The sequence below is a fragment of the Dermacentor albipictus genome, chromosome 7 (assembly GCF_038994185.2).
Source record: "Dermacentor albipictus isolate Rhodes 1998 colony chromosome 7, USDA_Dalb.pri_finalv2, whole genome shotgun sequence".
Classification (NCBI taxonomy): domain Eukaryota; kingdom Metazoa; phylum Arthropoda; class Arachnida; order Ixodida; family Ixodidae; genus Dermacentor; species Dermacentor albipictus.
In genome coordinates this window covers 114,912,807-114,928,052 of record NC_091827.1, presented here as the reverse complement: position 1 = coordinate 114,928,052, position 15,246 = coordinate 114,912,807, and the positions used below count along the sequence as shown (strand labels likewise).

The window sequence follows — 15,246 nt, the reverse complement described above, 5'->3', positions numbered from 1 at the left end:
CAACAAGTGGCATTTCAGGTGCAAGCCTGTGGCATGTGGCGTGTTTAGCGTCCAAGCCTTGGGGTGGCGCCACCATCGAAACGACGACAGCGCACCGCCAGCAGCGGTAATCAAAACTCCAGCTAAGCCTTTATTATGTAAACTTTATTTGCAACGTGTCAAACCAGCACGTACGGGAAAATATTTCTATCTGAACTTATAAATTTTTTGAAACAAATTCAGCTTAAACGCTGAAAATCTTTATAACGTGACTTCTCGAATGGTTAACTGCGAGAGAGCAGGCATTCTGGACCAGAAGTCGAACAGTCGCGACCGAATTCGCCCTTCTGAAAGCTACGTGTTTCTTCTCAAACAGGAAGCACTGGCTTAAATCAAGTTGCAGTTTATGAATATTGTAAACGAAGTGACGTGACATCTTCAGCTACGAAAGTGGAGGAACTTTAGCAACATACCAGCGTGCAACGGCATTATGTGGTCGGATGTGTTTCTTCATTCAGCGGCGGACAGCTTGTTTCACCAGAAATGTGTGGCGAGACTGTACGTAGTATTTTTAGGCAATTGTTTTAGCACATAAACAATTATGCATGTTATGCACCAGTATATCTTTGAAACGCTATTCATATGCTTTTTATTTCATCTAAACATCGATGATGTTATAATAAAGCTGTTTATTGGGAGCAAGTTAGTGTTATTACCGTCGTGATTTCTCTCGGCCTATGCAGTAGTGCCAACCTTCTATAAGGTAAATAAAAATATATATAGGTGAATATGTATTAAAGGTATAGTGGGATATACCTGGCCAAAGCTAGCGGGCAGCGCAAAAGCAATAGCAGAAGCAGACGACGCTGGTGTCGGTCGTCTGCTCGGCGGTATTCCTCACAAGCGTCATTGCGCTTTCGATATGCATGTGACTTTCTAAGCAACTAGAAATTATTCAGACGTCGCCTGTCATTTTTAAGTTTGATTGTAAGGGAATATTATTCAAAACATTATCTATTATTAGTAAGTAAACATTTTTCTGGTATCAGTGCAACTGCCGTTAGATCCAGGCGGCGCTTGCGTCGCCTGGGATAATCGGCCCCATTGGCCCTATGGAAATGTCACGGGCTTGGCAGGTGGCAGTGGACGTCGCAGCAAGATACGTGGCGACATGCACGCTGCAATTCGCGCCGGAGAAGTCAGAGCTCCTCAATAATCGAGACGTGCTCACGAGGACGATCAACAACCCAGGCACCAACCATCCACCTGCCAAGAAAAATCCACAAGGTGGACAGACTTCGTATCCTTGGCTTACGCTTACAAAGAAGACGGGGGCGGAGGATACGCCATACAGAAGTTACAATACACGACCAGCCAGGTCTTGGGCATGATGCAACGAATTACCAGCAGGAAGAGGGGACTCAAGGAATAGGACCTGATCCAACTATTACAGGCTCTTGTTGTAAGCCGCATTGCGTACTCCGCATAATATTTAAATTTCAGCATCATGGAAAGGGAGGTGCTTGAAAGACTGTACGCAAGGAGTATAAGGAAGCGCTCGGACTCCCATCTGGAATGGCTACTTCTCGGCTCGAGGAGACAGGGGTGTACAACAACACCTGGGAAATTATAGAGGTCCACCTGGTAAACCAGAAGGAAAGGCTACGACGCAAAACAGAGGGACACTGCGCCTTGAAACATCTTGGACATTCCTTACGGAAGGTCAGCGCACTGACCAAAATCGCAACACGAATACAGGAAACTACACACGTCTCACCAATTGACCGAGACATGCACTCGAACTTCCACATTGGGCGGTAACGTGCCCGAGTGCAGGCACTCGCGAGGAATTATGAGAACCACCCCAACATCTTGTACGTAGACGCGATCAGCGCCGCAAGAAGCAGTGCATTTTTCACCAGCGTAGTCGTAAATCACGGGACCGAAATAAATGCGTCGTCCGTTTCCAGAGCCAGGCTGCAGAGGCAGAGGAACTAGAGATAACGTTAGTCATCATTACGAGATGGCTCTGAAAGTGCGTCGCAGTTCTGACGGACTCTCAGATGGCATGCAGAAATTTTTCCAGAGCCAAGATTTCCAGGACCGTACATCGCACTCTGATTGGGGCGCTCGAGCTCCCGCCGTGCATACAAATCGTGTGGACTCTGGGACCTGAGTCCTCACGCGCGAATCAGCGACACACGCCTACGCCCGAGCGCATGCTCACCGGGAGCCGCGAGAGGGTCACGCCGAGCAGTTCCAGCCCGAGCCATGACCATTAACCTACAAGCAGATCCTACAGCCATATTGCCTTTCACGAAGAACACTACCACCGCCTCATAATGCTCTGACGTGAGAGAAAGCCACAATATAGCGAAAATTCCAAACAAACACATGTCCTCACCTGAGTCTCCATCACACCATACAACCTATGCCGTATTCCTACAGATGTCCACAATGCGATCAATGCGCAAAGCTTTACCACATGGTATAGGCTTGCGCGAGCACACCACAGCTCGCATCCATAACACACCCTACCACACGGCAAGAGCACGTAGCGCTGTTTAGCTCAGACTCGAAAAACCAGCTCAACCTGGTCAACCGAGCGACAAGGGCAGCTAAGCCCGCTGGACTCCTAGACTGAAGGGACCACCCACTGCACAGCAAAAAGCTACCTGAACTCGTGTGCTCTTTTCTCTAAAGTTTACTCTCTCTCTCTTTCGTCGGAGTGAGCGCAGCCATAGGCGAGTGGGATGAAAGCCGCTGCCAAACCTTCACTCCATTCAGGCCAGGACCAGTACCTGACGCCTGCGTGCCTGTGCCACGCCTTCTCGCCAACGTGAAGTCGGTTTACTGCGGAACCGCCCCTTACTCGAGGGCCGGTAAGCTTGGCAAATGCCGAGCACGTTGGCTGTTTCCACCCAAACGATGGCGTCATGCTGGAAACCATGGAACGCAAGCAATTCCCAAACAGTTGGAAATGGTAAAGTTGCGGGCCAGAACCCTTAGTTTATTGAGGTGACGTAGTATAGTTGCTTTGAGAGCAGAGAGATGGCTCGCATGACGCCCCTGCCGCATTGTGGTCTCTCGAGGAGCCCCGGATGGGGTATGAGGAGAATACGACAGTCCTGGCACAACGCTACCCAGATCTACAGCCGAGGAAGCGTGTACGGCATTCCTGAGCGGCCCAAATGTGGACGGTGTCTTGGGGCAGTGATCCATGGCAAGGAAAGCGTGGACGGTGTTCCCTGGCCTCGGGAGGTATCCAGGACGGCAAAGTTCCACGAGGACTTAGCCTTCGGCTGTGTTTGCGGCCTAAGCCGCGCACAGTTCGGTGGTCGCGGTGTTCACGCTAGCGGGATACACGTCCAAGACAGCCCGGATGGCATGCCTTGGTGGCTGAGAGGTCGAGGTAGCCCCAAGTACGGCATCGTTGACAAGACAAGCGTTGACGGCGTTCCCTTACTGAAGGATCCAGGACGGCGAGAGCCAGGAAGACGCAAGACCTCCGCATCCAGTGCTTTAGGATTGGGATTCCGTCGGTTGCATCATTGTAACGAAGAGAAGCAAACAAGAGGCCGTCCCTGCGATCGCCTGATTTACTTGTGCCTCTTCGCCTTCATATATATATATATATATATATATATATATATTGCTACATTGTAGGTGGGACACTGCGCTTGACGCAGGCGAGGCAGACACAAGCTGGCAATGAAATTGTTTATTTGCCATCCTGTACATTTACAGATGGAGGGACTGTAGATAAAAAGCTGTCCTTCAACAGCTTGACGTGTCCACAATCCCCGTTTCTGCAGGGAGGCAGCATAACATATGCGCACATACATGTACATACATATATGTAGCTGTGTACATAGCTGCAATGACATGTTACTCACTCACACTTTCATGTCAACAAAAGAATGCAATAACACAGATACACAACGCTACCAGATATTACATCGAAACCGTATACATCAGTTTCAGTTCCTTGGATGATGACGTGAAAAGATCAAATTGGACGGAATTATAGTAATTTAACAGTGTTGGTATTGTGTATTTAAGGCATTGTTTCCCATAGTTTGAACGTGGTGTTGGTACCAACCAATCCTCAAAATGTCTTGTAACATAATTTGTCGATTTTCTCCGAAGTTGGGCTAGAGTACGCAGGTTGCTGATATTTCGATGGATTTCCAGTTTATATACATGACTCAGACGATATCTGTAGAGATTGTGAGCTGGGATCACACCAGAATTATTAAAGAAGGTTATTGTCGATGCTGTGTAGGAAGCGTTATATGCGTTGCGGAGATACTTCTTTTGTAACAGGTGAATATGTTCTATATTGGTGGATGCTGTATTACCCCATACTAATTGGCAATAGTTTAAATGTGATTGAAAAAGTTAATTGTACAGCAAGAGTTTAATACGCGTGGAAAGAATGTATCTCATACGGCCTACTACACCAGTTATTGTACTTATTTTACTTAGAACGTGTTTCACGTGATCGTCCCAAGACATGTTCGCTGAAAAGAAGACACCCAGACATTTGAAGGTCTCGACTCTCAATAGTCCTTGAGTTTAATACAATGTCTTGATGGGGAGGTATTTGCTTGTTTTTCGGTCTGAATATAACTGCTTTTGTTTTGTTTGCATTTATCTTCAATCTGGAAGAATGGGCGTTTATTTGCAGTGCACGTCGGAATATAAAGACAGGTTAAGGAAGGAGGGGAAGGGAAATAAACTAAGAAAACGTAAGATAGGCAACCAGATTGGCACATGTAGCTGTCGACTTCAACTGAGAAATAAGAAAAACACTGCAGTTATAACATTTCTCCATCAATAATTCTGAAGACTCCGCACAGGTCTGCGTTCTCGAGTTGAGCGTCGGATTTCCGTGGCCACTGTAGGTTCACCGTTTCTCTCTTGTGCGTCCAGGGGTTGGGGTGATGACTGACGCTGTGGTGGTGACGTTTCACGAGTTTCGGCTTTTGCCTTTATCCCTGCTCCGGGAGTTTCTTCCGGAGTTCTCGAGGTCGACGAGCTTTCACTTTCCCTGTGGCCTTGGGTAGCCGTTGCGTCTTTCTTTGTGTGAGCTTGATCAACGTGTCGCCGAACGAAGCCCTCAGGCGGTTCCACTGTCACCATCCTAGCTTTCTGCTGACTTTACCGTGCCCGTCTTCCAATTATCACCTTTACCAAAGTTACGGACGTAAACATTTGTGTCTGGTACAAGGGTCCAGTCATCCGATGTTCCGGATCTTCCTGCAACCAAAGGAGGAAAACATAAGTCGAGGCGGGACCGGATTTCGTAGCCAAGAAGATGTTCCGAAAGAGATTTGCCCGATGCAAAGGGTGTTCTCCGGTAGTTGAAAAGTAGTCTGCAAAGACAATCTTCTAATCTACCCTAGTTCATCTCCTTCAGCCCATCTTTAACAGTTCGGACAGCTCTCCCTGCAAGGCCATTCGACTGTGGATGAAACGCAGCCTTGCGCAGGTGGGTTATGTTATTGTTGTTCACAAAATCAGTAAATTCTTGGCTAGTGAACTGCGTCCCACTATCTTAAACAATGGTGCGAGGAATGCCGAACCTACTAAAGAAGCTGCGCAGGCAAGTAATAGTTGAAGATATGGTCACCTGTTTCGTTGCTATGGCCTCAATCCATTTGCTGTGAGCATCTACGAGAACAAGGATCAAGTTTCCTTTGATTGGTCCCGCGAAATCTAGATGCACTCTCGACCAGTTTTCCTGGAAGGTCGGCCAGTTAACTAGCGGAGCAGAGGCCGGCATTGGTTGATTTTGGATGCAGCTTGTGCACCCCGCTGACAGTTGTTCTATGTCGTGGTCCATTCCTGGCCACCAAAAAGCTGACCGAGCGATTGATTTCATCGCCGATGATCCATGATGTGTGTCGTACAACATGTACAACACTCTATGTTGCGCGTTCACTGGAATGACAACTCTACGGCCCCAATACAGCAAACGGTGGGCCAATGACAGTTCCAGTCTGCGGTCGTAAAAGGGGAGTAAGGTTCGTTCTAATGCTTTAGAGCTTGGACGCCACCCGTCTCTTGTGTAGTGCACGACCTTTGAAAGTACTGCGTCACCTGCCATCAGCACCTGCAGTTCTGCTACCGAGACCGCCCCCTCCTGGACACATGCGAGTGCCAGAACGTAGTAAGGTGGCTCCCCTTCCATCATTGGCTCCAAGGTTTCTTGTGGCAACCTACTAAGCGCGTCCGAGTTCAGGAACTGCTTGCCTGGCGAATACCGTAACTTGAAGCGAAATCCTCCCAAATACAGCGCCCAGCGCTGTATCCGAGCAGCAGCCAGAGGCGGAGTGGGCCAATCAGCAGGCCCAGGAGTGGCTGGTGATCTGTGACCACGATAAATTCTCGGCATAGAAGGTAATCACCAAACTTCATTACTCCAAATGCGGGGGCCAGTGCTTCACGTTCAAGTTGCGAATAATTTTTTTCTGCTTTCGACAGTGTCCTTGTACGAAATCCGATTGGCTTGTTCACATTCCCTTTCGTGTGAAAAAGCACTGCGCCGATACCTTTTTGCGATGCGTCGCACTCTAGTTTCTGCGGTTGTAAAGGGTCGAAGTGAACCAACACCCCTGCTTGCTGGAAACACCGTTTTGCTTTATCGAACGCCGTTTGTTGCTCTTGTTCCCAGAGCCAACGTCTGTTTTTCTCCAGCAGCCGATACAGTGGAGCGTGCAGAGACGATATGTTCGGCAAACATTTTTAGTACAAAGTGATCATGCCAAGAAATGAACGAAGCTCAGCTACATTTTTCGGGCTAGGGGCTTCTGTGATAGCTTCGACATTCTTTTCTATTGGGTGCAACCCTTGCTGATCGATTCGATGGCCGAGATATGTAACGGACACTTGCCGAAATTCGCATTTGTCGTGGCACAGTTTAACACCACTCTCGCGGAAACGCTGTAGAACCGCTTTTAGCACGTCGTCATTTCCTGCTCTTTCAGACACCAAGATATCGTCCAGATAAGCTTGCGCGCCTGAGAAGCCTTGTAGAATTGTTTCCATTCTGTGTTGAAAAATGGCTGGCGCAGAGGCAATGCCGAAAGCTAATCTGTTGTAGCAGAAAAGACCTTTATGCAGATTAATCACACATAACTGGCGCGATTCTCCATTGAGAGGAACTTGGTTATATGCGTCACGTAAATCCAACGTGCTGAAATGTTTTCCACCACTTAAGGGCGCGAACATGTCATTGATTATCCATTGTGCTGAAATGTTTTCCACCACCTAAGGACGTGAACATGTCATTGATTACTGGCAACGGGTAGTGCTCCAGCTGACGTGCCGAATTTAATAACTTTGAAGTCGCCATAAATCCTAACGGTGCCGTCCTTCTTAAGGACGGGTACAAAGGGCGTAGTCCACTCGGATTGCGGCACTGGTGACAAGACGCCTAATGCCACGAGCCTTATCAAGCTCTTCAGATACCTTGTCGCGTAGAGCGAAGGGAATGGATCTGGCCTTACAGAACTTGGGCGTGGCTCCCACCTTCAGCTGTAGGTGCGCCTCAGGTCCTTTGATAAGGCCCAGATCCGAGCTGAAAACGTCTGGAAACTCGGCATACACGTCAGCAGTGACCTGCATGGGGGTAGACGGCTGTGCGGTCAGCGGCTTGGCTGAGAAGCTGAGGACCGGGGAGCCTGCGTCGCTCAGGAGGGAAATTAGGTCTCGAGCACATAAGCTTGGACCGGGGCAATCTACCACCACCTATATACATTCTACAGTTCTAGTGCCGTACGACACCGGTAACAGGAGTTCTCCAAAAACTGGCAATTTTCCGATATAACATGATAACTTCGTGCGTGAAGGCCGTAGCGAAGGCTAAGTGTTTTTGTGCTGCTCAAATAGCTGTCTGGACACGACGCAGACCAGGGAACCCGTATCGATAAGCATTGATACGTCCACACCTCCCCGTCTGAAGGTGCATCGCACTGGAACCCGTATCGATAAGCATTGAAAAGTCCACACCTCCCCGTCTGAAGGTGCATCGCATTGGGGGCTTCACATTAACCTCCCGCGTCGATTCTAGCGTCCAAACGTGCGTGTTATCCTCTACGTCTTCATATGTTTCCCCTTCCTTAACAGTCAGTACTCTGCCACGAAATCCCCGGGCTCCTTCTCGAGTTCGAGATCTTGCGCTTTCTTCGTTCCGGAATTTTACTGCTAGGTAACCACGTCGACCGCAGTGATAACAACGAGCATTACTCCAACGGTAGGCATTACTGTTGTGATTTATGCTGCCACAACGCCCACATTCGGCCAGTATCTCTTTCCTTGAGACTGACTGCACATTAATTTTAAGCACCGCCGACGTGTCTGCGGCCATTTTATTGGCATCCTTATCTGCAGCTTCAGCCGACAGTGCCATCGTTTCAGCGTCCTCTACGGACAGATCTTTCTTTGTCAGTTGTTTCTGCAGTGCACTCGATCTTATTCCACACACAATTCTATCCCGTAGCATTCGGTCGAGCATAGTACCAAAATTGCAGTTGTCCGCAATTCGACGAATTTCAGTAATGAATTCTTGAACAGACTCACCGTCAATCTGGCAGCGGCTGCAGAAGCGGAAGCTTTCGGTAATCTCACGGCGCTTGGGACAAAAAAGCTTCTCCAAGACTTTCAGGACGTCTTCGTACTCCAAAGAATTCGGCTTCTTCGGCGCTACTCGTCCTGCTAATATTTGAACGGTGCGCGTGCTTAAAGCAGCCACCAAAAGCACCCGTTTCTTTGCCGACTCCGTCACGCCCGTTGCCTCAAAGTATGCCTCTGCCTTGATAACATAGGCCTTCCAGTTGTCTCTTTCGTCATTGAAGTGGGGCAATTGCTGGTGTGCCATCGTCGAGTTGTCGCCCCGTAGCGTAGCTGCCATCCTGTGCTTCAAGGTTTTGCCAGGGGTTTTGCGTTCCGTTTCTCGTTGCCACTGTTACATCGTAGGTCGGACACTGCGCTTGACGCAGGCGAGGCAGACACAAGCTGACGATCTGGAAGAATGTGCGTTAATTTGCAGTGCATGTCGGAATATAAAGACAGGTTAAGGAAGGAGGGAAAGGGAAACAAACTAAGAAAACATAAGATAGGCAACGAGATTGGCACGTGTAGCTGTCGACTTCCACTGAGAAATGATAAGAACACTGCAGTCTGTCTGTCTGTCTGTCTGTCTGACAGACAGACAGACAGACAGACAGACAGACACAGACAGACAGACAGACAGACAGACAGACAGACAGACAGACAGACAGACAGACAGACAGACAGACAGACAGACAGATAGATATGGGCTGATTGCGCGCACGAAGGAGAAGCAGCAGTACAACGAAGAGTGGGCGCGCCACTACAAAGCAAAGGTTCTATAGCCGACGGATTTCCTCGTATATGAACCAATCTGCAGCTTTTACCCTAGTGACATCACAAGCATGACCATGATGCCATCACCACTTTTGAAGGGGGGACCGGAAAAATAGAAAAGCCCGCGATTATTATTATTATTTTGCATTGTAAAAGAATGTTTAGTGGCCCTTGAACTGATATGCCACGAGAAAGAAATGCAGAGCTGAAGTTTTTCCTTAAGCCCAGTTTGCACCGCAGCGGCAAGTGTAAATGCTGTACAGCTGCGCACTCACCACTACTTTCTTTCCAAAGGGCGCATCGGCCTTTGAATTTGAGTCCGCCACGAAGTCGACGGCAAAGAAAATCTTCAAGTCCAAGTTTCTCATTACGTTTCCCAGAATTCTCGCGACATCCTCGTACGTTTCATAATTTGCGGTGGAATACGGGCTGCTCGGAAGGCCCACCTTGGCCAGCACTCGCTTCAGGTGACCTGCGCGAAGGTAAGAGCAATTAAAGGGAACTCATGAGCACATCACCTCAAACCAGATGCAGTTGTTTTTCGGTAAATCGCTTGACCCCTGTCCTATCTACATCGTCGTTTTCTAAACGCCCCCATTGCACCAAGTTTGTCAGCTTTGATTGTGCATTGCATGTTAACCCGGTTACGCGTCCCACAGTAACATGCCATAACAGCCCTCTCGGCACTGTAGAGCATTCGTATTTAAGTTTTTTGACGATTGTGAAGTTCAGATCGGTTTGGATATGGGCTGCCCGTTTCTGACCACTTTTATCAAAACAAGTCAATTTTGGAGCGATTCAATAGTGCACGAAGAACAACAATAAGGCGTCAGAATGAGAGTGGACGAAAAATGCGCACCAAGTTAGCACAGAGTTATCTACGAAGATGTAATATCGCGTAAATGGTGCAGAGATGCAAGAAAAATGGCACCCTGATGCGCCCCTTCAAATTGGACGCGCCTAAAACCGGAACTGATAGCTGGGATTTACTCCACAGAAATGCAGACTATTCCCGAAGATAGTGCAGTCTAAAACGCCCGTGCAGTCTGGATAATAAACAAGTGGTACACTAATGCGCCCAACAAGACCTTGTCCTTCTTGAATGTCAGCTGTTGTTCACTAGCCAGTTCTTTTTCTGTCTACTTTGAAAGTGTTGCTTAAAACGCCAAGTTCTTGGCACAGCCCTACTTTTCGTGCACGAAAAGTACACCACTGCAGCTTGCTCGTACGCATCAACGTAACTTCGCTGTAATCGTCCATATTTCCTCGTCTGACGTCTTTGTGAAAGTAACGAGAAAATGACAATTGTTTGTGGCAAGTAAAGTAGCAACTGCTTTTAAAAGACAATAGCTTTATATGCCTCTTTCGCCTGTCTTTGCCACTGACGGTCTTGAACTTTCACCGCCTACGCACCTATGCAAAGGGCGCGTAATCCCGCGCTACCTAGTTGAGAGGTGCATTCGTAAACCTCCACTCGCTATGTCCACTCCACTCATGTCTGCTTTTGCGAATTTTAAACCGGGCGAAGAGACTTTGTGCGGCAGTCGAGGTTGCCTCCGCTCACCCTTGCCACTCCCTCAGCGATATCGCAAGTCGGATCACGCTCGGTCATGAGCTTCGGTTGTCGTGCCTAGTATGAAGTTGGGAAATATAAGACGGGGAAGCAAAGAAGGCAAGACGCAGGAAGCCAGGTCAAAAATCCTGTGTCCTCCCACTGTGTGAACAAAGCTCACCAGCGAAGGTGCGTATGTGGGCCCCTAAATGGCGAACTCCACTTCCGCCGCGGGTCGGCCCGGTATTGCACAACTTCGGGAATGGCCCACGTTTACGGGGATTGTTTAACGCCTGCTTCACTTCCGCTGCAGGTCGGCCCGGCATTGCACTGTATTCGGGATTGGTCCACGTATAGGGCAATTTGTGTCTGCACACGCACGTGATCCTGGGAGAACTGGCCTTCAACAGCTTCGCTGTAAAAGCATCAGACGAAGTTAGCTAGAACGGGGCATCACATGTCTTGTGCGGCTTTGTGGTGTTCTAATATCACAATTTCTAGTTCTGGGAAGTGTTGCAGATTTCCTGACGATAACCGGTAAGCACAAGTATTTCACTATATTTTCTCAGCAGCTATTTACTTTGCATGAGTAAAGCAGTTTTCTGCAAGCCTCAGTGGACTGACATGAGAGCTGTGTCGCTCGACTCGTTTGTCATGACGACAGCCCAAAAGATTGTGGGCTTTTACGTGCCAAAACCATGATTTGATTATGAGGCACGCCGTACCAGTGGCCTCCGGACCACCAGGGGTTCATTAATGTACACGGGTGCCTTCACATTTCGCTTTGACAGCAGCCCATCTGCTGCCGGTGACATACTTGTAATGAACGGCTTGACTGCGTGTTTGTTTACCTATAATTTTGTTCACTCTTTGCTTTGTCGACATCTACAGCCGAGGCTAAACTAAAACGAAAGAAAAAAGGCACAGCCACGATGTTTTATGAAACTTAAAGAGCACTGACGGCAAAACGATGCAAGCACGTAATTCCTTGTTGGGTTTTGATACACCACTACTAAGATGCCGTACTGAAAGAGGTTTAGGCTGTCTATGTTCTCTGAATTTTTCTCCAGATTATCATCTTCGCATTGCGTGGACGTTCGTCTTTTTCGAGTACAACATGTTTACACAAAGCGTTCACCTTTTATTTGTGTCGAATTTTGGCTGACCGAGAAATAGGCCCGCTTTACTTGATCCACTTCACAACACACGAAAAAAATTAACGAGTGATGGTGCCAGGAAGTTATTTTCTTTATTCTATACCCCACTGTATTTGTGGACGCATTGAACTGTAGCCGTTTACTTAACCACAAGTTAGGAATTTCAAATCGACTAATTTCACGAAATGACAAAATGTAACATTTAAACAGCGAATACTGGTTGGTAATGATGCTTTCCTGTATAAATATTTCTGATTAGCAAGCTGCTTGTGCGTACTTGCGATGTCCCAGTGCTTCTCACTTGAATAGATGCTTGCAAGGTAAATGCAGCAGGAAAAAACACGCAGTTTCAACCGAAAGGCGTGGCATCGATTGCGATAGCAAATTAGCAAACAGCCAAACGAAGTAAGGTTTGTACTTTTATCGGCCGTATTAACTTGTAAATATATGCTTGTTAACTAAATTAATAAGCGTGGTGTCATCCGCCGTGGTTGCTTAGTGACTATGGTGTTGGGCTGCTAAGCACAAGGTCACGTGATCGAATCGCGGCCAAGGCGGCCGCATTTTATAGGGGCGAAAATGAGAAAACACCTGTTTCCTTAGATTTAGGTGCACGTTAAAGAACCCAAGCTAGTCCAAATTTCCGGAGTCCCCCACAACGGCATGCCTCAAGATCAGATCATAGTTCTGGCGTGTAAAACTCCATAAGTTAAATAAGCATGGTGTCAGCGCTCACACGAAGCATGAACACGTCACAATCGATTGTTCGGACACTGGCTGTCAAAACGCTGGCGTGAGGAAACGCGGCAGAGGCAGCGAGTGTAGTGACATGCGCGCGTCGCTCGCTTCAACGCAAAGCGAGCGCCAAGGACACAGCACGCACAAAGCTACGGGCCGCCGACGCAACTAGACTATGCCCCCAACGCAGATCGCTCTGAAGATACGGCCGGGCGACCGCGCGCAGCAAGCACATGCGCAGTTCCAGCGGGAGAGAAAGCAGCCTCCCTCCCTCCCTCCCTCTGGAGACTAGGAACTTTGGATGCCTCGCACTCAAGGCGGCACACGCTTCCTCTAAAAGCTCATTCACGCTAGACGAACACGACACCGGTTTCGGTCAGCCGACTGTCGGCGACACCGTTTTTTCCTTCGTGTCGGCGCCTCTGCCACACTGTACCGACTCCGACACTCCGCCTACCACCGGCAGGTTGTCGGCGTCAGTACGGTGTGACAGAGGCGCCGATACGAAAGAAAAAGCGCTGTCGACGACAATCGGCAGACCGAAACCGGTGTCGTGTTCGTCTAGTGTGAATGAGCTTTTAGCATTCGTCCGTTTCGAACGGGCGAGATTAAGTCGTCATCCTAGCTCCCCTCGCGTGCTTTTACTCGCACCTAAAGCGTAGGCCGCGCCGCGACGGTGTTATTGTCCTTGGACTTCGCACGGAACCACATGGCGACACCGACGCCCACACCGACAGCGATGACAGAAAAGCGCTTGGCGTGTCCATATAATTCCTATCTCAATGAAAAAGCGCTTCGTAAACAGGGCACTCTTCAGCAGGTTCTGCTCAGCAATTTGCACAATGTTGCCGAGCGGCCAGCCTACCTCTAAGAGAGCACGAACACATCCCGTTTGCATGCAAATTTGGAAAAGAGCGCCCCCACGGCAACCCTCATCCTCCCGGCAGTGCGCCCTTTCCCTCTACCTTCTCACCTTATCAGTGACGTCATTAAAGCATTCTTCGTGAATTATTTCCAGTTAGGTACTTTTCAGCCACCAGTGATGGAAGCGGTGCTGCGTCCGCGTATCGCTTGGAATGCTCGCCAAAGGTGCTCCGGGAACAAGCGCATCGGATGAAGAAGCATCGACACACGAGCCTTCCATCCAGCCGGGCGCTCTTCAAGCCGAAATCGTGTCCCCGCCAAAACTGGAGTGCCTCGGATTCCTTGTCTGGCAACCCAGAACCACAGCAACAGTATTTAACCGCCCACATTCACACACACATTCACCGGGGTGCGACGCCGGACGCACTATGTGCTCACTCCTTCTTGTAACACAGGTTGGTTACATGAGCCATTGCGCATGCTTGCGAACTTCAAACCTATCTTTATTCGAGGTGTCGTGCCCCAGTGACACCAAGGACTGGCTATTTTGGTTTGTTAACCGTTATACGTCCGCGGTGTGCCACGTTCCGTTGTCTCAATCGCTCTTAGCTTTGTCACGCGACGTGGAGTCGAACCCAGGCTCTGATAGCGTTCATCAATCTAGTACGCAGACCGACGCAGGGGATATCTCTGCTGTCTTGCAGATGCTTACCAAGCTTCAGTCAGGTCAAGAAAAAATTTTGTCGGATTTAGCGGACATACGGACTAAACAATATGCCAATGACGAAAAAGTGAAGAACTTGACTGAACGTGTCGACCTTCTAGAGCAATGTCGCTCGCAGTCCAGTAACCCTACGGCCGCTTCGAAAGCCTCGTCTGCCGAAATAGCTACTTTGAAAGCTTCCACGGATGATTCCAAAAATAGGCTACGATGGAACAACCTTCTCTTTTTTGGTTTTGAGAAAAGCCCGTTGGAAACCTGGAAGCAAGCCGAAGAAACTGTTGTTGCGTTCTGCTCTACTAAGCTAGGTATATCGCTTCGCCCACTAAATATTGATCGAGCGCATAGACTGGGCACTAACTGTGAAGATAAAAACCACCCCATAATTATTCGCTTTGTTAGATCCAAAGATAAACATGTGGTATTGGGGCGGGTCCGAAGTTGAAAACAAGTGACATTTCCATCAGGGAAGACTACTCTCGTTCAGTACGCTTAGCCCGCAGGAACCTTTCCGAATTTGCAAAGGCTCGGTCCTCCTCGTACAAACTAAAGCACGATAAGCTTCGTATGAACGGACGAAACTTCATGTATGACGCTGATAGTGATATCGTGCTGTAAAAAAAAGTGAACTTGAAACGGCATCGAGCAATCCCTGTTACTGAAGTTAACGGTTCCGTCAGCGTTCCCCGATGCCACCCCCTTGAGCATGTGCCGTGCCGTCCTTCATTGATAAACGTTATGCTTATCAATTGCCGAAGCATCAAGAACAAAACTGAGCGAGTTAACAGGGCTCGAATTATCTTTTGGCCCTGACATTGTAATCGAGTCTGAATCTTGGTTAT

The 15,246-nt window shown here is 48.6% G+C and overlaps 1 protein-coding gene across 9 annotated transcripts in view; it reads right to left on the bottom strand.

The window, feature by feature from the left end:
* Positions 1-15,246, bottom strand: part of LOC135918500 (uncharacterized) — a 349,800-nt gene that overhangs the window by 204,853 nt on the left and 129,701 nt on the right. For all 9 annotated transcript variants that reach the window (XM_065452107.1, XM_065452109.1, XM_065452112.1 and 6 more), the window contains one exon: positions 9,648-9,844. In XM_065452107.1, the coding sequence (XP_065308179.1) occupies positions 9,648-9,844 (197 nt within the window). The remainder of the gene's footprint in view (positions 1-9,647; positions 9,845-15,246) is intronic.